This window comes from Enoplosus armatus, chromosome 8 (genome assembly GCF_043641665.1).
Source record: "Enoplosus armatus isolate fEnoArm2 chromosome 8, fEnoArm2.hap1, whole genome shotgun sequence".
Lineage (NCBI taxonomy): Eukaryota > Metazoa > Chordata > Actinopteri > Centrarchiformes > Enoplosidae > Enoplosus > Enoplosus armatus.
The window spans coordinates 12,088,490-12,112,783 of record NC_092187.1 but is presented as its reverse complement, the minus strand read 5'-3'; the positions used below and the strand labels follow the sequence as shown (position 1 = coordinate 12,112,783).

Sequence of the window (24,294 nt, the reverse complement as noted above, 5' to 3'; positions counted from 1 at the left end):
CATTTCTTGGCATAAAAAAGGTATAAATACAAGAAATTAAGTAAAAGTTTGAATAACACATTAAACCATAAAGTTAATGCATGTTTTCCAAAGTCAACATAAACAGGACCTACACCTTTCTACAATTAATTTATGACCACTAAAATCTATTTAAATTATTCTGATAATAAGTGGAAAAGCCAAAAGCGTGAATGTATGTACCTCTATGTAGGCGGTGTCTGTGTTGGCGGTGGGGATGTGAGGCTGCCAGTCTTTGGATGGTTTGGTCAGGTACTTGGTGTCTGTCACTACCCATTTCATCCTTGGCCATCCTGGTGAACATAATCACAACATCACAAAGACACAAATATTTTAGCTGACATGAAGCAAAAAGTGTGTTTAGGTACTTTCATTTGGAGTCGCGTTAAATTGACAATGTTCACCTTGCAACCTCCTGGTTTCAAGGCCAAAAGGTAAAACAGCAAATACTCAACAGGCAGAGTTCACCACAGAGCCACCCGGTCACACACTAAATTAGCCAGCGGACATCACACTCTTTAACGAGTCTATCTAATGACTCCCAAAGAGACTGTGGCAGAGGTGACTGCTGCTGAGTAAGCAGTCTTTGGGCTGACTGACCTTTGAACTGGATGATCTCTCCGTTTGGTGTCTTGGGCAGCCCTTTGAGACACACCTCACTGGTTAGCGCCAGACTAACACCACAGCTGCCCAATAGGAAGCCAATCTGCTGGCTGCCTGCATCCTACAGAGAGAGACAAGGGTCAAGAGTCTCATGACACACAAGGAGAGGCCTGTATACAAAACTGTGACAATTAAAAAGCATACACACTCCAGCTGTCAATGTGTTGGTCATAGAATAAATCTATATTTCCTATATGACCATATGAGCAATGAGGCATCATATATATACACACCATATACAGCTCAGTTATAATTGACCACGTCCATTTATTAAGTGCCGTAAAATTTAAGATAACTAAGACTGAGATCTTCATAAAAATGTACCAGCCAGTGTGGCGAGTGATTTTTCAAATTCTAGGTATGAATTTCAGACCTGATTGATCTATCAAGTGTTTGCTTCCATCATTCTCAATCCATGCATGCTCTTTTATTTGAAGAATGACATTTTTGCATTTCTCACTACAGAGAAATACACTCGACAACAGTGACACCGTTACCTGTCGTGACAGTGGCACCTCAATGGGCACAGGGATGACCTCAGCTAACAGACAGCCATAGAAAGCCACCCAGAACATGCCAGGGTCACTGTTAGGATACACCAGCGCCACCTAAGACACAGAAAAACATATTTTCCTTGTCATGTTCCTTTATACTTTACATAGTAATAAACATACTGGCTGACTGACAGACCCTTACCCGATCTCCAGGTTGTAGGACAGGTTCTGTCTTGGTACCCAGTTTATTCAGTAATGTATAGGCCAGTTTCAGACTGCGACTCCATAGTTTGCCTGTGGAGAAAAAGAAATGACAGGATTTTTAAAATGTCCTGTTTGTTGTTTATTTACCATGTATTAATGTTGTATAACTGATCCAGCAGAGTTGAACTCCACAACCCACTGTAGCTCCACACCAGAGGAAATGTACTGTAGGTGTTATTCTGCTCAAGCCAACAAATATTTATTCATATGCAGCAGATATATCTCACATGTACATTTGGTGGACACAATAACATGAACTTCATATACTGAGAAGTTGAACAAAAACATTTGCTGTTTGCATTAACATTTCTAGGAGTCGAGGTGTTGCTCACCATATGTGAGTGTGTAGAGGGGTTTGCCCGTGATATCCAGAGCAGTGAGGGCAGGGCTCTTAGCCTGGGTGGCCCCCCAGCGGGCCAGGGCTGCCTGCAAGGCAGGGGGCCAGTTACTGACCACGCCTAGGGGCTCCCCCTTCACAGGGATGATTTGACGTCCCTCTGGCTTCGGGGTGTTGGGGTCCGGCTGGGGCACTGGACAGCAACAGAGGGATGAGGCAATACATGATTAGGAGAAGCTATGAATAAGTGTGTAACCCTGCAAAGACACTGTGCAACTGATATCTCACAAACATGATGGTAATTTATTTGGTAAGAAATATGCGTGGACAATGAGTAAGGTTGTCATTAGCCATTCAACAGCCAAGAAGATTTAAAATAATAGTTCTCTCTGGCTTGTGCAAAATGGTAGATAAATTATTTTTTTTCTGTTTTTCTGTCTTCCATTAATTAAACATAAATAGTAGTTTACCACTACCACTTATTTTAGCGTTGTCAATAGTAATCAAAATCTAACGTTACAAAACGTGATTTAAAAAAGCAGCAATAAATACCATCCATAACCAGTCTGAATGAAGCAACCCATCCAACAATTTATAATATTCAACAGACTAAGTGGGATGGTGAAATTCATGCATGATAAATGTTACCATTTTTTCCAACAAAAAATAAAACTGAACATGAACGCATATGCACACTAAGTCTCACCTTCTACAATTTCCTCAGAGTCATCAACGAAGAATTCGCTGAGTGGTGGTCTCTTGGGCCGTTTGAGTGTGTTTAACAGCTGCTGGATCTTAGTGGACACCCTGCTGTTGACAGGCACGCCTGGACAAACACCAAGAACAGCCACCGTCAAACATATGCAAACAAACAACCCAAAAAACACGCGCACACACCCACACATGCAATTCTATTCTAACAGAAATCTGTACTTTGTCACACGCACACTCTCTCACACAGGCAGAACCCTACGCACTAGCACAGTCAGGATCAGAGTCGGCAGCAGGAAGGAGAGATTGGTATTTGAGGAGGCACAGATCTTTAGGAAAACAAATATAGGACATTCTCTACCTCTCAACCTACGACACAAAACAAACATGAAGACAGAGAGACAGACACCAGGCTGGAAAGCAAGCTGATTTGGGCCTCTTCAGCATCCCTCCCCTCCCCCAGTTTCGATTTATATTACCTTTTCTTTTTCCTTTTTTAAATGAAAGGCAAGACAGGGACAGGATTAATGGACCCAAAAGAAAGAACACAAAATATCTGTCGTTAGCAGCATTCACCACACAGTGAAATGAGGATGATGATGAAGATGATTCTGGATGAACACGGGCAGATCGTTTATTGATTTGAGCACACTCCAATCAGCTTCGTCATCACATACGGTCAATGCAAAACAGAAAACGTGACTCAACCGCCGTGATTAGAACATGCAAATGGTTTAACCTCCCAGTCTGAAGAAGAAGAAGAATTGACAACCAGATAACAGTAACCAAATTTCCAGAATAGAAGATTACTGTGATTTTTCACCCCATATTAGCAGAAATGTACACCCTGATATATACATTTAGAAACATCTTGGCTTGTGTAAGTGTGAGTGTGAGTGTACCATCAGCAGTATCCAGCATGCTGGAGCGGCTCTGCCCACGGCTCATGCCCCTGACCGCCGGAGGCAGGTCCACCCTGGACCCTCTCTCCTGGGGAGTGGAGGATGTCACATCTGGGGGGACACTGTTTTCTGGAGGAGAAGATAAAGTGACCATCATAAATGAGAACAACAGCTAACCATCACTGTTATGTATCCTTTAATATTGGAGCTATTTTATCAGTGAAGTTTACCTATGCGTGTGTGGGCCAGTACATCGGCCAACAAGGAAGCAGCAGGTAGGGGCTGGGGCTGTGGCTGGGTCTTGGGCTCTCCATGGGAGAGGGTGGAAGAAGCAGACGAGGACGTGGAGGAGCTTTGGACGGAACGGTTGATCCAGTAATCAGGGCTCTGCAGGCTCTGGGCTAGCACTGCACTGAGAGCTGCCTTTCTGCGCAGTGAGCCCTCATCCTCTGATGCAGAAGATGTGTCTAATGGAAAGAGAAAATGACGACTATTTAGATGTTTTTTTTTTTTACACCATTTAGCCCCAATAGACACATTTAGAATTTTGTATGCCCTCCTTAAAAGGAGCATCAAAAGGTGGAGGCAGCTACAGAGCAGCACCCCTGCAGTTGGCAGGGACACAATGTCTTGCTTCAGAGACACTTCAGTCATGTGGACACTTAATTGTCCAGAGAATTGATTGAAAAGCAGGTCCCATAATTGTTACACTGACCAGCTACCCACTGAGTGTGAGAAATCTAGTTTACCTGGAGGTGTGCAGGTATCTATGGGAGACTGGACAAAGGCTGAGCGTCTCTTGGTTGGCATGGGCAGCGCCATCTTCTCTTCTTTGTGTTTGGCCAGTGCTGCCTGCACAGCCTCTGTGTGGATGTCTACACAAACGGTAAGAAAAAACAGAGTGAGACAAAACAATCGAGGTAGACAGAAAGAAAGAGAGAAATGGTTTGTTAAAGTGTGTGTTTTTTTATGTATGCTGTGTACCTGATCTGTAGCGGTCGTCCCTGGCCCCTCCACTGCGGTGCGTGCGGTGGTGTTTGGAGGCTGAAGATGTGGAGGGGCCCGGGGCCTCAGGACTCGGGCTGGGGTCAGCACTGTGGCCCGGAGAAAGCTGTACATCTGGCAGAGACAGATCCACATCTACAGAACAGAGGCAGGTATGTGCAAAGTCAATAAAAGCACATGTAGGGCAAAATTAATAAACAACAAACAAACGTGAGCTTTCAGAAGGTTACACATTTTTGCTTTACATAATGCCATTACAGCTACATGTACAGTGCATCCGGAAAGTATTCACAGCGCTTCACTTTTTCCACATTTTGTTATGTTGCAGCCTTATACCAAAATGGATTAAATTCATTTTTTTCCTCAAAATTCTACACACAACACCCCATAATGACAACGTGAAAAAAGTTTATTTGAGATTTTTGCAAATTTATTAAAAATAAGAAACCTGAGAAATCACATGTACATAAGTATTCACAGCCTTTGCTCAATACTTTGTTGATGCACCTTTGGCAGCAATTACAGCCTCAAGTCTTTTTGAATATGATGCCACAAGCTTGGCACACCTATCTTTGGGCAGTTTCACCCATTCCTCTTTGCAGCACCTCTCAAGCTCCATCAGGTTGGATGGGAAGCGTCGGTGCACAGCCATTTTCAGATCTCTCCAGAGATGTTCAATCGGATTCAGCGCCGTGAATACTTTCCGGATGCACTGTAGGTATGAATATTATATGATACTCAGAGAAGGTCTCTAAATTTAGCCCCACTACAGAGCCTTTGAGCATGAAGTGAAATAAGGACAAGTACTTGACTGGTGCAACATATACTGTTAACGCAGTACATGAAACTAGGCTAGATTCAAGCCAATGTATTTTTAGTCAACTGTCCTTTCCTCCCAAAGGGCTTGTGCAACAGAGTCCCTGTGGATATGATGGTACAGAGGGATGAGGAGGCCGGAGGGGACGGGTGCCAATACCTACTTATACATCCAGGGCAAGCTGCCCATAACACAACAGAAAGCAGAACCCACTAACAACCATGGGAATTGAATTCACGTATTAAACATGGAAATTATCTATATGAGATTTAGATTTTGGCAGTCCTTTTCAATTCCCTGTGTGCGCAAGCCAAAACAGGCCAAGGTTAAACAAGCAGGAAGGAAAAGTTAAGTATTCCACTTTTTAAATTAGCTGACAGTGACACATCAAGAAGGATTTTTTTCATGCCAATGCTAATGTGGTGCAATTTTTCCTGAGGAAACACCACACCCTCATGCGAGTCAGGTGACTGACTGAACTGAAAAGATCAGCTTACCAACAAGGACAGAGGTGACTGGCTCACAGTAGTACAGTGAAACTCTGCTACTTCCCTACTTCTGTGACTGCTTGTAACCGGACACTGGTTTAAGCTAATTGTGTTCACAGGTTCACAATCGGCACCACAAACTCTGAGGCACACAGTGATTTTGTTATTCTGGGGACTTTCTACAGTGTTGCAGTTACTAGAGAATTTGTTAGATGTTACTGTGTGTTTGGTTATCATATGTCAGTTCCCATTTTGGCCACTAGAGTGCCACAGAAAGCCAGAAATTCTCATAGACAAAGATAATTACAGTCTCACTGGACATTCAGTGAAGTTACTTTATCTATTATTTAACTATATTATAGTATATTTATTTTTTTATTGACTATAGAGGTGGGGGAAAAACATCAGCTGCGACCCAACTTACAGCATACTGAATCATGACTTGATGAGTTCTTCTGACGTAACTACTTTAAGTTTCCACATCTCAGAGTAACCAGCATCAAGTGTGCTGACAGGTGAGGGGGAAATTTCGCAGGAAAGAGAGAAGTAGGGTTTAGAAGTGAAATGAAGAAAAGCAAAGAGCAGAAGAAGAGCTGGTCTTACTTGGCAAATGGGAGATGTAGGAGGCCAGCAGCTTGGCTTTCTTCTTCTCATAGCCCTTCTGCGTGATGTCACCTAGGAGAAAGGACAGCAACGCCACACCGTTTTGTTAGTCATAATTACCACACAAACATCAGACAACTGCGCGCACAAACATAAACCAGATGAAGTACACACAACACTCCTCTGACACATACAAACACACAGCCTCTCTGCTTTAGCTACATTTGCAGGGGTTGAGTCATAATAATAATCCTCTTTAAACCAAATCTACTGAACTCCACATGTTGACGGCTCAGTCCATTTACAACTAGGCAAGGAGATAACACCATTGTTTGGCCTTACATTAGCCCCGGTGAACAAACATGATGAGTGCACAAAAACCTCCTCTGGGCTACGAAACCCAAATATGATTACGGCAACTAGCAGATAACTGTGCCAGGCAGAGAACAATGGCAAAACTGAAGGCTATCGGGGACAGTTGGGATAGTAACCAGAGCAAAAAGGAAGCCATGTGAGCCAGTTTCACATGGGACTCAACAATTTATCTCCTCCACCCCCCCTACCCCTTTCCCACTGTACACCCAGCCCCACCCCTTCCCTTCCTCATTCGGCCTTGGACTAGCAGGACTCCCACTGCTACCAGAGTTTGTTGGAGAGCAACAATGCCAAGACAAAGTCCACTTAAATGGGACCCCAAAACACACAGTCTGCTTTTGCAGCAAACATGCATGAAAGACACACCCTATTCCAGTTCACTAACATACATACACAGTTCCCTTGTATACACAAACAATTCCTCTTGCAAACTCTCTCAGTTATTCCCCTTCCTCTGTGTCCAGTGATAACAATGTATGCAATGTCAAGTGCAGTGTGCCAAAGGACTGCTTAGCCTCAATCCCAACACCTCCTCCACATTCTAACCGGTGACAACAAGTCACGCACTGAGACGAGGAGAGAAAGGAGAAAATCAAAGATAGCGGTGGGGTGAGGTGATAAACACATGGTGAGAGTCAATGGCAGAAGCGAGAGGGAACAACAGGCCGGTGTGTGTATGAAACAACAATGGAAAGAAAATTAGGAAGGGGGGGGGGGGGCAAAGTTCAACAGCAGATTAGAGGGTGGTGGGCTGGATAAGCCGGCCCTGGGTGAGGAGTCCCATGTGTGACTCAAGATTATGTGTGTTGTGTCTTAAAGCTTTCTCACACTCTGGTCACTATCTGCTGGTGTGTGGACTTCGCTTGGATAGACAACAGAATCAGAAAGGAAGTTAGGATTGAGTATGTCGACTGCCGGTACAGGTTGAATTTGACTTCTTGTTTGACTTGTTTCTCATCCTTCCCATGCAGAAAACTCTTGAGGTTTCACAATACTGTGAAATCATGAGAGGTGGGAAATTAAGGAGGGAGTAGAGTGAGTGCACAACATTTGCAGAGAAAAAAAAAAGTTTTAGAGAGAGGGAGTGTATGATTGAGTGCTTTGTCATTCTCTGCATAAAGAAGCTCAAATAGGGTGGCCGCCAATCAGCTCTGACTTCATGCCTGGGTACACACACACTGGCCTGAAATCTACTTGAGATGAAAAGCACAGCTGCAAATGCGCGTTACAGTCTCTTTTTTTCTTTGTTTCTCTCGCATGCAACAGGCTTGTTTATGTGGAGGGCACACACTTACAGACAGACATGCAAGCACAGCAATCAGCGGCAAATTGATTGTAGTGGACCGGAGCGTCATTGTTGTTGGAGACAGGGTTCTGTCAAGCCTAGTGCTGGTGCCCGAGTGGTGCCCGGAGGGAGGAAGGGAGGGATGGAAAGATGGAGGGAGGGCGGTCATTAACACGGACAGAGGAGAGCCTGTATTGGTGTGGGGCATAACAACAGGCGTGGACTGGCACGGCCACACTGGCTCTGTGGCCGGCAGCCGGGCAGAGAGACACTGAGGGCTCTGGGTTGAAAGAGTGACTGTGACAGCTGCTTCAAAACAGAGGAAAAGCTGTATGTTTTGAGAGCAAGAATGTGGTGTTTTGAGTGTGAGCATGAGCAAAACAGTACAGTGACTGTGTGAGTGTGTGTGTAATCTGAGGTCAGGGGACAGGATATGAGCGTTACCCCACCCTGTGTGTGCGCTGCCAAAATCGTCTCCCTGTGTCTGTCTAGAGAAAGAGGAATGTGCTGATTGGAGAACACCATACTTAACAGAAAGGGCCAACTGGGCAGGAGGGCTAGCTCATTGGCCAAAACCTCCCCTGAAGTGCAGGAAGCGAATGTAGCTGTGTGTGTGTGTGTGTGTGTGTGTGTGTGTGTGTGTACACAGCTGGTGCAGGTTAAGGGGTGCTACAGTACACAGAGGAATGAATGCAGACTGAGCCCGGAGCCGAGTGGCATTACAGGCCTTCTCTGTGAGATGTGTGTCAGTGTGTCAAACCAGGACCATGTGTGTTTTGTTGTCCTGGCATATGCTGGACCTGCTCAACAAGTTTGGTAGAGGCAGGGTGTTAAGCAAAGTGTGAATGTGTAAAAATGTCTCTTAGATGCATAAATTCAGTGACAAAGGTCATGTCATTTCTGTAAGCAATCGTCATAATCCTTCCTCCTGTCATGAAGCCTTTTTAAGTGTCTTTATCGCACTGGTTGTGTAAACAGGCCAACCAACATGGCTGTTTCGGAGCTCATTCAAGACAAGATCGCAGTGACCCTCACACTCTTCCTTTAAATTGCTGCTGTTGACCTCTGACCTCAGGACAAGTCAGATAGAGGGCTGATCCTCTCACAGCTGACAGCGCAGGGTCACAGAGGGGATAGACACACACTTAAACAAAATTCCCAGTTACACCAATAATTACAGTGAGCTAAAGCGCATTCTGACATAAAGGGATTTTACAGCAGAAGTCATGTATCCAGGCATTAGTGACCACTTTGGTTTTAATCCGCACTGGCCTCCTCTGGTCTGATCCAGCACATTAGAGCCTTCTGTGTTTTCGCAGCTCGTCTGAGTGTTGCGCATCAAATATATCTTTTCAGATTTCTACAAATCTCCTACAAAAGTTCGTTTTTTTTGCCTTAAAGAATCATTTTCTACCAGGGGAAGTCAGGGTGAAATCGAAGAAAAACACAAGCTGTCCAGATGCCATAGTACTTAAAGAGAACTAAGTATTAGTGTCTTGATAGTCGTGGGTTTTTCTGAGCAGCTGAAATGTTGAATCATCTGACTGACTGCAGCTGACACACGTGTTTCTTAGGTCACTATTAACAACGGAGTGAATATTTGGCTTTCTCAAACAAACCTAAAGAGGAACACCAACACCACATCAATGGTGAATAAATGATGAGTAATGAACAGGGGTAGGAGAACAGTACACAGTCAAAGAGGGTTGGGAAGGAAAGGCTGAGGCTGTGTTATAAGAGCCTGCTGTGTGTGTGTGTGTGTGTGTGTGTGGTGGGGGTACACAATGAAACACAAATGAACTGGGACTAATCCTCACCAGAAGCACCTAAAAACCCTTATGCAATGGTAAATATCATGGTCATTCAGCAACGGGTGAAATTAATATTGGAATTAGCAGAGGACTTATAGATAGCATAGATAATCTGAAGGAGCAGTTTAATTCCAGTTGCCACTATCAGCAAACAGCACTTTGGTAAAAGTCTCACACATTTACATAAAACTCTAACAACAAAGCCAGTGTGCTCCACGGATATTCTTTCAATGAGAGTAACACCTGCTGCCAGCTTTTATACAGCGACGCTCCTTTGTCTTCTTAACTGATGTTCTGGCTCCTGAAAAACTATTCTTAATTTTGTAAAATGCCCCTCTCTGCCTGAGAGGCGCATTGAAGTGCTTTTTAAATGCCAAAGTTTTCCATCTGCTTTGTGGTCAGAGCACATTTTCATAAATGAAAAACCCACTGGCAATTTGAAAAAGCAAGTATGAAAGTGCCTTTAGTTGTTCTTAAAGTAAAGAGGAAGCACCCAGGGTTATGGATGAATATGGCAGTATATGAGCATGTTTCTGCCAGCAACCCAGGGACCAGATGATGGAAACACTCCAGCAGTGCACCAAAGCAATAAAACCAAGGATCCAGCACAGTTTCCGGGGGTCTTAATAACAGTCAGAGGTCACTGCTGGGCTAATGTTTCTTCTGTAAGGCAGAATGATGAGCTAGTAGTTGATGCTAGCAGACAGGACACACACACACACGCACACGCACACACGCGCGCGCACACACGCGCGCACACACACACACACACACACACACACACGCACACACGCGCGCACACACACACACACACACACACACACACACACACACACACACACACACACACACACACACACACACACACACACACACACACACACACACACACACAGGAACAATCAGATAAAGTACAGCGCAGAGGTACAAGACTTGTGTTGTGTGTATGTGTGGTGGGGGGTACTGAATGGCTTTAGGAATCAGCTGATTAAAAGCACCCCCCCCACCCCCATCCCCCCATCTTACCGCAACAACAGTAAGATCAGATATGAATAAGCTTTACCCATTTTCATGTTAAATGAACAACAGGCAATGAGTCAGTTTTTCACTTCTCTGTCCATGATGTGGCAACAACACTGATGTCATCTCATCAAACACAGAACACATCCATACTATGCACAGACCACCGCGACCCCCTACCTTACACACATGTATTTAGCCCCCCCACTGGTAGAGCTCTGTAATTACTGTGGGCAGATTAGCGTCCAGCTCTGGGAGGAAGTGACATGACTGTTCCACCCACAGTTTCCTCTTGCCTCACAGTATCGGTTCCTCTCCCTGCCTGCACACATGCACCTACATGCCACAGTGTGTTACTTGCAAACACATGACACACACACACACACACACACACACACACACACACACACACACACACACACACACACACACACACACACACTTCAGTGAGGATAACTACCTAGATTACACAGATAGTGGTAAATAAAACCTCGCTTTCACATCGTGAGAATCATCCAGCATTCGCATTTTTTGCTCTATCCTAATCTGTAATCTGAGATTACATCTAACCTAACAGATTACATCGCTCCATCTGGACATTTCTGTGGACTAGCTAAAAGGATAGCTGACAAAAAATGTCTCAACTGCATGTAGTGTCAGGCTGTCTTCTAACCCTGTGAGGTCATGGTCGGGCTTCTAGCCAGCAATACTGGTTCAATCTGCACAAAGATGTCTTTGTTTATCAGGGTTTTATTGTCTGTGACAAATGTGATGCCAACACACAACACTGTTACAACTCTATCTCACGAGAAGTACCAACAGAAGAAAGCTATTTTCCCGTAGGGTCTTGGTGAGCAGATGACAGCGAAGGGACACACAGAGCACAAACAGAAACACTCACACAAACAGTTTGCACATTTACATGTAAATACGCACATAAACACAGGGGCTGAGAGAGGAACTAACGTCACCCACAAGATCTTATTTATAGGAGGAGACTCTGAGCAGAAACGCAAAAACAATGGACAGACTGTGCTGAGAACATGGGTAAATAACATTCGGCAGGAAATGCAAGTGAATCTGAGTCGGACACCAAGGCCATTTAATGGCACCTGGTCGTTAGTTAAAGTAGATGCTCATGCTTTAAAATGGAAGCAGTTAGACAAGATAAAAATAATAAATTCCATTTATGTGCATTCCCATTTATTATTTAATTTGTCATTTTAATACTGTGGACTAGAGCTGAAACAATTAGTCTATTAATCGATTAGTAAACTGACAGAAAAATAAATGCCAAGTATTATATAAATGGTAGACATTTTTCAGGAAAATGCAAAACATTCCCTTGTTTCAGTTTATAAATTGTGATGATTTGCTGCTTATCTTTTTCGTATGTGATAGTACATTTAATATCTTTAGGTTTTGGAGTCTTAGTCAAGCAAGCAACAAGATAACATCAACTTGGGCTTTAGGAACTTGTGGTGGGCATTGTTCACTATTTCTGACATTTTATTTGTGACATTATTTGAGATAATAGTCATCAAATTCATTAATAATGACAATCGTCATTAGTTGCAGCCCTACTGTGAACACACTGTTTTGACAAAAGATGGTCTTGATCAGGTTATCTGCATTTTAACCCTTGCTTGGTCAGTTGTCATCCTCACAGTATTATGTGAGGATAAGAGAGTATTTTCTGGGTGTTTGCCTTATCTGTTTTTTTCTACTCAGTACTTGTGAAACTTTCATGGATATAATTTGCCTTGTAGAACTTTGTCTTGTATAATACATTGAAAATAATCAGAATCACCAATTGCTGGTGGAGGTATTAAGAGTTTGACAATCACCAGAAAACTCAATAAGCAGCCACACCCTTAGGACTATGTAGAAATATCTGATCCAAGTCTGCTGGTACTTCCCTCAGTGTTTCAGCAGATGAATCACAGCTATTAAATATCTGCAGCAATAAGTTCTCACTCTGGGGTTTTTATTTTCTGTTCATGACTGGAAAGTGATTGAAACATTTTTACAGAGGCCTCCCACCTCCAGGACCAATGTTTTCCACTCCAAAAGCAGGCCTACTATTCCTCTGGGAGCCAGCTAGCCCATGTGGGGGTTCTCAGGCAGACAGGGAGGATGAAGTGATCTCTGGATGGAGAAATCTGCCGGCCAGCTAAGGAAAAGGCTGGAGGAGTGTAATTTCTCTCGACAGAATTGGAAACAGAGATTTGGCTTGTATTTGGTCCCTTGGAGGGTGGAACCAGCAGGTCTTAACAGTTAACTGAACTATCAAATCATGATTGATTAGGGCTGGTAAGAGCAGGTCAATAAATACATACTTATGCTATATGGACACCAATGTTCAAGCTCTAGACTCCTTGATTCCTTCACTAATTGTTTCAACAACTCAGACCTTCCTGTACAGGATAAAAACACTTCAGGTCAATTGTGTTGGCCCTACTGAGATGAAAATCAGACTGGACTGTCAGCACACTGATGTTATTTTTAACAAAGAAATAAAACTAATGTTCCTTCCAAGCTTTTAAAGCATTCACCTTCTGTTTGAGTGCAGACAGAGTGTTGCCCTACTTCCTCCATTACTTCTATTACATTGTGCATTTTATATGGGCAGAGACGGCACTCTTGAGCCAGCTGTGCGAGTACGGGGGGTGGGGGGGTTGAGCTGGGGACAGTTACAGCATATCGACAGCTCATTTCTACTTTTGGCTCATTGAGAAAGCAAAACTGAAGAAGAGAGTACTTTCACCAACCCAAAGGAATACAATCCAAGACTGAAAACTAAAAATGTTCTCAATTAGCCAAGCCATATCATGGATTCCTGAGTCCTTAACTTACCTTTCATCTCACCTATGCTTCTGTTAATATACTTTCACACACTTTTTTGGGTCACAGTATTTCCCTGAGGACAATAACAAGCATGTTGTACAATCTTGGCAGTGACGAGCTGTTTTACAGATAAATTCAGAGCACATTACTTCATGTTAGTGATAAGACCAGTGAACAACTGTAGATGGTTCATTGCTGAGTCAGACCACTGACGTCAGACAGGCACAAGTGGGCTGCATTTTAGTAAGCAGCAAAGGTTAATGCAGTTTACTCTACAGTCAGGCTGCCCTAAAGCACACTATAACCTCAATGGGCTGTTAGCTAACAGGTTGTGTTGTGTTTGCGGCACAGGTGAGTGAGACCACCTGAGGAGAGAGGCCAAATCCCAGATTGATTTCCGGTCAGATTATCAACAAAATGTAGCCGGGCACAATGACTTCCTGGAGTCTCGTCACCAGACAACTGGCGGAGACTCCAGGAAGTCAGGTTAGTCGTTTCCCCTATACTTCCAGTCTTTATGCTAAGCTAAGCTAACCACCTCCTGGCTCTAACTTTATACTTCACACAGAGATATGCGAGTGGTATCCATCTTCTCACCTAACCCTCTGCAAGAAAGTGAACCAGCATTATTTCCCAAAATGACAAAGTATTTTTATCAAGTCTAACTATGAATTGTCATCCCAACAAGCATCTATGATACTATTAGATCTACACCTTTTGTGCAACGGATACATTTAGACTGCTATCTGTAATTTGTCTATCATAAGTAGGACTCATTTTCATTGAATTCTGGGAAAACAAATTTCAAACTAAAAAACATGGCTGACCAAGCAACTGCATATGTCAAATACTGCCTTCACTCTAGCAGCCATCTGGAAGAATTCAACAGTTAATTAATTCAGCGAAGCGTGTAACAAGTCCAAGAATCTTCCAGTAGCATAAAATCTCACAGCAGTGCAGACCTTTAGCAGACCTGAGAGGCCAGTACTTCTGCTAATTTGTCAGTCAGGCTCAGGATAGTTTCCCTGGACAAACGAACCACTTTCCCTTCTCATTGTTCGCTCCGCAACATTGTTAGCAAACCACAAATTATGAGCCATGTTTTGCTCTTTTTTGTGCCACTGGTCAGCAGGCGTCTAACTGTTTCCATGGAAACATGGCTCTTAGTTCAGAGTTAGCCTTGTGGTAGGGTCGCTAACTTTTAAGGCTTAAAATGAGTCAGTCTTTATTTTTGTGAAACTGTCTAACTGGCATTAAACTAATCTAAGAGCAAAATTAAGATTGGTCTAACACTACAGACCAGTCTAGTCCCCAGGTGTTGTTCATGTTGGCACACAGTCACACAGTTACAGCTTACTGGGACACTCGAATAGAACAGAGCCATCATTAATGTTATTAATAACACCTGTACTTTTTTGAACTATGATGAATTAAAATGTCTGCTGTGAAAAAGGCCTATGCGGCAGCATAAATTAACCTGTTAACTTGTCACTTCCTCTTCTAGCTCATTTATTTTAACTATGAAGGCAGTGTAACCAGGTCAGTAGGTTGACTCTGACTTAATTCAGCACACTGTGAAGGAAAGGGAAAAACAAAGTAGAGACTTATTTAGACAGAGGCATCCTGGCCTGTTTACTGCATGACAGACCAGTGTTTCAGCATTGCTGGGTAACCAGAGTGTACTGAGCAGTGAAAGTGAGCGAGTCGTGTCGGGTTTCACTGTGGCGTTGTTGTAGTTAAGAGATGCAGGCATCAAAAGTATGGGACAGACCTGACCCAAGGTTCATTAAGCCTTGCACGTCAACTGAACTGTCATCGGCCTGTTCTGTTGCCTTTTAGTTTCAATGCACAAATGTCAAGTGAATACATAAGACAATGTAATCACCAAACACATGCCGTATGAACCTGAGCTTAGCTTAGCAATATCCTCTCTGTTCCATTTCAAGATGACAAGTGATGCTCCTTGACTTAATTGCTCATAGATGATGGGTTAAAAGAGGGCATTAATGCAGAAGGAGGAATGTTAACCAAGCAGCTGACTCAATAAATCAATATTATAAGCTTATAACAAGCCATGAGTGGCCTCTGAGAAACACACATCCCGGGTATCAAGTCTACAGCTGACATTGAAACCGCACAGGCCTTATTGCCTATGTTCCACTCTCTGGACAGCTTACGGTCCTGACCTCCCACCACCCACTGCTCACAGTCACTAAACACCCTGTCATCAGGATGGGAATCTATCGCTGCTCTGAAAGTGATGGCTCTAAATCTGTGGGGACGTTCAACAAGGTGCAACACCAGAGGAAAGTGTAAAAGAAAAATAAACTGTGGTGAAAAAAAGGCTGTACAAATGCCTGTCAAGCTGTATAACACACAAACCTTTGCGTCAGCGAAAATATTTCACTTCATGTTGAATTGAAGGTGCAAGGTCACAGGGGAGTGATAGTGAGGCGATGTTAGCAACAAGCTACTCACTACAACACAGGTAGGTAGGGGATTAGATGAAAGAGTAGTGACTGAAGGACTGATTTCCATGTTAATTTTGGGAATGCAGTTTTCTACGTAAGCACAAACAATAATTCCAAAATGGCTTAAAGCTATTTAATATATTTTAGTGTTTTCCTGTTGTTTTGGCATTTGAGTATGAACAGAGAAAATTACTGCAAAATGCTAATCAGAGAGCCAGAAATGACACTCACTTGATGACACCGCAAATCTGGCAAGAACTCGCTGAAGTTCCAGAATCGCGACATTATTATCTACCTCAGGTGTCTCCGGATGTATATGCCAACTGGTGTGCACATGGTTCAAGAAGAAGTTTAGTTAGATGTAACTTCAACTCTAGTGGCTGTTTCACAACAGTCACAGCCAGCGGATTTCGATAACATCCAGTCATCAGTGTGTCGTCACTGTCTGTGGGGGCATGTAGCACGACATAAACCTACTGTAGAACGAGGGCCTCCTACTGATACAAGAGTGTGAGGAACACTGTGTTGATATACTGTCACTACTCGCAATGCGGCACATCTTTAGCTCCACAAACCATCGAAGGCATATCAGCAAACAACCAATTTGAGCTCATCTCCAGGAAATGACTAAGGCAAGCCTGGCCAGAACTGTAGCTGTGATCAACCAAGTGTCAAAATATCAACCTAATACTTCCATTCAAGGCAATGAACATACAATATGTGGACCTGCACCACCCTAGAAGCCTGTGCTATTGACAGTTAAGGATTAAGAGATTGAAGCCCCACCCATTCCATGTGTTTTCACAGGCTTTGTTTTACCCCTTTCTCCTGGGAGTTGAATTAAAGGGGTCCATGACTACAAGCCAAGCTCTAGCACAATGTGTTCTAAGGGGCCAAGAAGAGAGATACACATCAGCTTGGTGAGGGGGTTTCCTGAGGACTTCTACTCACTGGGAATTTTCGATAACCTTTTGGCTCCACGCAAGAATTAGGAAGAGAACTATTCAAATGCAAGGCACAAGTCCAAAAGGAAAATAGTTTAAAGAAAACGACTCTCTGAGTGACTGACAGAGAAAGCAGTTGACCTTTTGGAAACTTTCATTGTACATATACAGCAGGACTGCTTTACCCCTGAGCTCTGGTTTCCCCATCAGCCCTTCCTGTGACGCAGGCCTGCGCTTTCATATATAGAAACTGACCAGCTGCTGAGAAAATACCCCGTGTTCTCCACACCCTCTTCAAAAGGCTGTAGTGATCAGCTGTGGCTGATCAGCTGAAGAGCCCAAGTGAGAGACAGAGACAATATGAGAGAGAGAGAGAGAGAGAGAGAGAGTATGAATAACATAATAACACAATAACAGCAGGTTTATGGTCAGAGCTCTGTCTCTCAAGAGTTAATACCCAATCATTGTTACAAAAGTCATCCCGTTCTGGATCTAAAGCCAGCGATGCTGACATTGACAGATGCGTTTTTGAACTGTTCAGACTAACTACACAGCTAACCTGCAAAATGACATTAGTGAACGGACTTGTCTGCCATGGATGCTTGTTTGCTTGTTTGTTCAGCAAGCCAAGGTGCAGTACGAGATATGTTATGCTAGTAGATAAGGAAAATTATTGCTTCAAGCTAATGTTTTCGGTTTCACTTTGTTGCACCTTTGTGCTGCTGTCAGGCTGTCAAATACTTTGACTCTCTATATGCAAAGATGTAATCCATTTATGTAACATGACTGATTTTAAAAGTATTCTTGCATCGCTACATAATAATAACAACAACTTTTGACAACAAATAAAATTGACTCACTATTCACTGTGAGGAAGTACTCATGTCGATTTTCATGGCATATTGGCATGAAGTGAAGCCAATGGCTGTCCACAGGGTAGGAAATCACTCTAAAAGCTTGTAGCGTCATTTTGTCAGCAATAATGTTAAGTATACACAATTTGTAGGTAACATGCTAAAAACATCTAAAACCACTGATATGATGCCTTCACAATTAGCATGACTATAGCAACTTTTTCCATGGGTCAGACAGCAGGCTGGTTTGCCTGAGAAGGGCAGCTCTCAACAGGCTGTGGTATTTCACACACAACCCATGGGTATAACAGTGACCCACATGTAGCAGCCAACCAGCCAGTTGGTTGCATGTGGAAGTGTTTGCTACTCGCTGCCGTCTACGCGAGAAAGAAATACACACAATTAGGACTGACTTCTTGGGACTTTGAGAGGGTGGTCTCCACTGCAATAATGGCGAAGCTTTTGTGTCAAAGAGATGCTTGTTTTCTCCTCCTCAGGCATGAAAGCGAATTTGTCTTGCCAGCCAGGTCTATTTATATTCACAAGGGCATTCTTCAGCATTAGCACAGTCACATGGCCCGCCGGGCAGTGGATATAGCCTAGCGATACATTGGAGGGGCTCTCCATCAGCTCCCACAGTCTGACAACACCAAAAAAACACAACAAGACTTGATATCTGTTTAGCCACCAATGAGTTCATCACGTATCCTATGAGTTATAAATCATAGTATACATCAGTCAACAGTGTCTGTTGTGTCACAGCATGGGCCCCTGACGAAATGACTGCAGGCCACAAAAGCACTGAGTGGGAAGATTGCACAATGCAACGTCAGACAGGTGCTTCACCGTCGCCTTCAGCCCAGTTGAGATTACAGGTTGGTAAAGTGGTGAATGAAGGTGGGTGTTGTGGCAGACTGGGAGAAAGGGGTCCGATATCACAACATCAATCACCCTTCATTCGTCCCTTATGATGAGTCACAGGCATCACGCCCATCAACTCAGTAAACAGCCCGGTGAGACAGGAGGCTGAAACGGGTTCTCTCACTTTGTGGTGGATGGATGTGCCCTGGAGAAGACACGCCTAATTGCTGTGACTCACGGGTTTACGACAAGCAGGCTTTCTTTGGCTGTTGTATTTCTGCAAACTGTGACATAAATAGGCTACATATCACATCAATGGGTGAATGTTATTGTTTAAATGTAATGTGAACTTTTATTCATAGGCTGTAAGTATCTTCTCTATTAACTAACCTATAACAGGAAGGTCAGGGTCCTGCTCAAGGGTACCTCAGAAGAGTGGATGCTTGCTACCGCAGGGGCTTCAACCAAGGTCCTTAATGGCACTCTATACACACTATTCCACTATTTCATGGCTTCCATGTGTCATCTCTAACTTCTACAGCACAGAAACACATGAGTCCTGACACTGGGGCAATATGGTCATACACCAGCTTTTGGTGTATTAATATTGTGACAAACTGATCATATTGTGTTATCATTTATCACAATTAAGTTGTCTATATTACTGATTACAAGCTAATTGTGATTAAAAAATTGTTATTATGGTTTTTAATTCAAGTTTTTGAGTTGAGAAAAAAAGTAATTCTTACTAATATTGTTGATTATTGCCATATTGCCCAACCTTACCTGACATCACATGTGAGCTAGTTCAACAAGTTAAGCATCTTCTACTGCAGAGAGCAAGTTTCACACACCAGAGATGTGCAGGTCTGGAGGGCTGATGAGTGGGATGTCAATACATCTCCTGGCACTAATTCAAAGGAGTCAGGTTGGCTTTTTTTTCTATGCATGCCTCAACCTCTACCTGGGGAGCATAAAAAAGTCACGCTCACTAACCACACACGCCAACACACCCACCCACACCCACACCGCTCTGTTAGGGTGTCCTAGTATTTAATGAGAGCATGTGAATAATTCAGCCTACAACAGGTCTGGAGGAGGAAAAGGGACTGCAGCCATCATTAACTATTCACAGCATAACAGTATTATGACACATGCACACACACATTTGCAAGTGCAAACATACTGTAAACACACACAAAAAGAAAGACCTTTGCCAAGAGTACCCAACCATCTGCTTGGACCTAAGGCCTTGGCTCTGAAGTTGCGAGGGGGACGATTTGTGCTTTTTGGATTCTGACCTATCAGGCGCTAACAGAAGCATATACTACCCAAATATCTGAACAGAACAACAGAACTTGATCTGAGAACTCTTTAGACTGTTCAAAGCTCGTTCAAATGTGGTTAAAAATTACAGGTTTGAAGTTGTCTTGCAAGGAGGACTGGGCAATAAATCTTCATAATTATATTGCTACAAAAGCCGCATGAGGTATCATGGTTTACGGTTGTTGCTATGTCTAAAGAATAAGTAAAGTTTTACTAAAATCTGTCACACCATGAGATCTAAGAATGTACTTTTTTTTTATTATAGCATCGTGTTGACCAACCAATTGACTCAATAGGACAAACACAAGAGTTTAACTTTTTAACATGTCATTTTAAACACTTGGGAAGTAGTCGAGCATTCTGTAATTGCGCTGTTCCCAGTTCGCTTTGGCTGGGGACATTTGTTGCATGTCATCACCCCTGTTTCTCTAGACTGTCAATTGTCCAATAAAAAATCAAAACGGCATATTAATAGTCTTTTAAAAGACAAATACATGTAAATATTGTAAACATATTAAAAAGATAATGCTGACAATTATTTAAATTCTGAACATATTGCCCACTCTCAGGACAAGTGCTCTAACATTTGGTAGGGCTGTTAAAAAAGCATGTTATATCAGGTCTGCAAGAGTCAAAAGAATTCAGCTTTACAATTGTGAGAGGCCCCTTTTCCTCAATCTTAAAAACAAGAGCTCTGTGCCACATGAGCTTGAGTTTTGAGGAAGTGTCTATCACACATCTGTAATCTGTCTCAAAATAAGCCTGACTATTTACAAAACAGTTATATAACACATATAATATATAAAGAGAAGAGATATGTTTTCACAGACCTCCCCCCCAGTTGGGAGGAGAGTCTTCCTGAAGGATCCATCAGGCTTTGCTCTACATGCTGTCACTGAAGGTTAGGGTCAGGCGGATGGATGGCTGATACAGACTGGGCCCATGTCAGTGCTGTCATCCTCTGCTGAGGGCCCCTCTCTTTTAATACAACTATGAGCCAAAACTGCTTCTGCTGCATCTGAATGCTGGCTGGCTGGTTAAGTGGATGATTGCCTAGAAAGGAAGCAACTGGCAATAATCGGGACTCTCTGTCTGCACATACTGATCATAGACTAAGACAATTAAGACTGTATCTCCACATAAACAAGCTTGTGCACGGATTTTAAGTTTTTAAAAACTTAAAATCCGACTGGGAGGAAATGCCAATCATTTCAAGTTGGATATTAATGTCAAAAAGTCCCCTAGGCCAGGAAAACTAGCCGCTAACTCACAGATGAAAAACTAATCCATGAGGAATTTTGCTTGAGTCAGCAACATTAGACTTCTGTATAACATGCCTGACAGTTGGTGGGGGATGTCAACCAGGTAGGCTTGTTACAGGGGAGAACCAGACATGACCTTTTACCCCTGGCCCAGCTGAGAGATGGCAGGGTGAGAGGGGTGAACCATTCCCCTCAGTAGTACACACTATACGTCATCTTCTCAAGTATGACCAGTCACCAGCCCCTCCCTACTCTTCCTATGGAGGCAGCTCATTCCAACGTGCACACAAAGGCTGGGTTCAGCTGAATGGCCTAAATGGCAGCGGAGCTCCTGGCCACGGCGGCTCACACCAGCTGAATGGTCCTCATTGTGTCCCCATGGTCACAGGGGGCTAGCAGAACTGGGCTGTTTTTTAAGAGGCAATTTGGCAGGCCTGTGTTCTTATCCAAGCAACGCAGGAACAGGCATTTCCACTTTGTTCGGAGGAGGACTCGTTATGGACTCAAAAAAATAGCCTATAAAGGTGATAACGCATGCATCCAGTCATAAAGGGGCTAGCTGGCTTACACACACACACACCCGAACCTAAAATACCGTTAAAAAAAATCTTATTATATTAAATATATTATATATATATATCTTATATTAAAATATCATGTAATGTTATACTACAATATTTACATAGACTAACTAATCTAACAAATGAAATACCAGACATCCAGCTGATATCAGCTTAAAGTACTTAATCATCACAGTGATGCAAAAATCATATAACATCAAATATTGCCAAAAACTGCCCCAATCATTAACTTATAACATTGCCCACAACACAGATTGATACAGAGATGCTAAAGGGATAGTTACCACAGTATAAACAATGTGTAAACAATATGGCAAAATCACAGCAGACACAATTCTATCTATCTATCTATCTATCAATACATACACACGCATCATATCAGCCACCCCCTTAAATTGACCTATGAGATAATTGGTAAATGTTCAGCCTGTTATGTAAAATATAAACCTTTTTGAATTAATGGGCATCCAAAACCACCAGTATAACTCTTTAACATGTCAGGCCAACACACTAAATACTGGCTGATCTCTACCTGAATAACACATTAGCCTTAGAGGTCAGCCAGCTCTTAAAATACCTGCAGATGCACTAATATATCAGCTAACTTTCAATATTGGCTTGAATTGTAAAAGGCATCACTCCGATACTCTTATAGCCAACATTAATTAGCTTGTAAATGTGCATTTGTATTTTTTATTGGAGTATGTCACATAATATAACTGTCAAATGCAAAAGAACCATATTGTCAAGTCTTTTATGGTACCATGTTCCTTTTTAAGGCCTTATTGGGGGCGTGACTGAAATGGTTAGCATGCATTTGTATTAAGAGACTCGCAAATATGTATATCAAAACTGGTGTCAGCCAAACATGAGAGGGAAAATATCAGTTTAGAAAACCACAACACACCCCTAAAATAACCAAATGTCAACCAGCAGGGATAAGTAGACACTGAGTGGTCACCTCATCTGGAAGAAGGTTGCCTAGGTGCCATGAAGCAGGGGAAGAGGGGTGCTGTCAGGGATGTGACAGTGTCAGGGTGCAGAGCAGGACAGGGGCTAACAGCTGCCCTGGGGGAGGGGTTGATTTGCACTATGCTTTGGATGAATTAATGGTTGATATTTGTGTAAACCACAATAAACGGACACATCCATCACCCGCCTACATCCACAAGAGCAGAACAAACATGAACGTTGGATGTATACACCTGACTCTCTCACACCATTTGTTGACCAAGATTGAGGGTAGTGAGACCCACAATGAGCAGCGCAGGTAGGTAAACCTATAATTCCAGTAATAGCAGGTTTACACAGGTGCATAAGGCTCATGCACACATCCTGCTGATCACTCCAACTTGCGTCACTGAGGTCATACACTACTGATAATTACTGACAGTCATTCATAACAGACTGTATCTTCATGTGACACCAGAGCAGATGATGACTGGAGGCCTCGTCATTACACCTCAACGCTAGTCACAGTGACTCACACAGTTTTACTGCAATAAAATATTTTACAGCTGAAACCTTAACACAGATGCCGAGCACGAGGCTTGTATGGTGTCAAACTGGAAGCCATGTGGTGACAGATTAAGAATCAAATTCAAACCATATGAAGAAGTATAACTAAGATGACAGGAGAAGGGTCAAGCCTTGATAGCCAGACCTTGCCTCTGGCCATCCCAGTCTGTCAGACAGCTACACTCACTCACTCACTCACTCACACACACACACACACGCGCACACACACACACACACACACACACACACACACACACTGAGCTATGGCTTTGACATTCGTTCACACAGCAAACGAGGCGATTTGGCACCGAAACACTTCTTTAAATCGACGTTTTGCTTTAAACTAGCTACTATATGGCTTGAGATAAAGGAGACACGAGGAAATGGATGAAAGCCTTTCTCTTCCCCCTGCTGCTGGTCATGCACTGTTAGCTCGTAGCTCACATCCTGTATTAGCACAAAATAAGCTAACTAGGTGGCACAGCTTGAGTGCCTGGCGTGTGCTCTCATTCAATGTATTATAGACGTAAAGTAGAATAGGAGGAGGAAAACTGCTGGTTCAATCGATGCTGGTTAGCCCAGACAGGCTGAGACACATAGCTAGCTTGAAAATCTGCCATAGCATCCCCCCCCCCCACCACCAACCCTCATCAGCCCCCCTCCCCTCCTTTACCTTCAGACAGCTCCAGATCCAACTCCGCCAATTGGTCTCTAACCTCTTTTGGCAGGGCGGACAAATCCACGCCGCGGTCCGCCATGACTTCGCCGATAAACACGAGTGCAGTCTAGTTAAAAAGAGACCAGGCTGTGGCGGGGATATGTAAAAAAAATAAAATA

The 24,294-nt window shown here is 43.2% G+C and overlaps 1 protein-coding gene across 5 annotated transcripts in view; it reads right to left on the bottom strand.

Annotated features, from left to right (window-relative positions):
• The window catches only part of dip2ba (disco-interacting protein 2 homolog Ba), a 37,152-nt gene extending 12,937 nt beyond the window's left edge, over nt 1-24,215 (bottom strand). For 2 of the 5 annotated variants that reach the window (XM_070911131.1, XM_070911130.1), the window contains exons 1-13: nt 24,131-24,215; nt 6,303-6,374; nt 4,374-4,529; nt 4,139-4,264; nt 3,620-3,856; nt 3,390-3,518; nt 2,967-2,978; nt 2,483-2,602; nt 1,772-1,969; nt 1,378-1,469; nt 1,179-1,289; nt 619-742; nt 202-311 (exon numbers count right to left, since the gene is read on the bottom strand). In XM_070911131.1, coding sequence (XP_070767232.1) covers nt 202-311; nt 619-742; nt 1,179-1,289; nt 1,378-1,469; nt 1,772-1,969; nt 2,483-2,602; nt 2,967-2,978; nt 3,390-3,518; nt 3,620-3,856; nt 4,139-4,264; nt 4,374-4,529; nt 6,303-6,374; nt 24,131-24,215 — 1,572 coding nt within the window. Of the gene's footprint in view, nt 1-201; nt 312-618; nt 743-1,178; nt 1,290-1,377; nt 1,470-1,771; nt 1,970-2,482; nt 2,603-2,966; nt 2,979-3,389; nt 3,543-3,619; nt 3,857-4,138; nt 4,265-4,373; nt 4,530-5,759; nt 5,767-6,082; nt 6,108-6,302; nt 6,375-24,130 lie in introns of all 5 variants that reach the window. The other 3 variants (XM_070911129.1, XM_070911128.1, XM_070911132.1) reach the window with 2 other exon arrangements.
• Between the last annotated feature and the right edge of the window lie 79 nt (nt 24,216-24,294).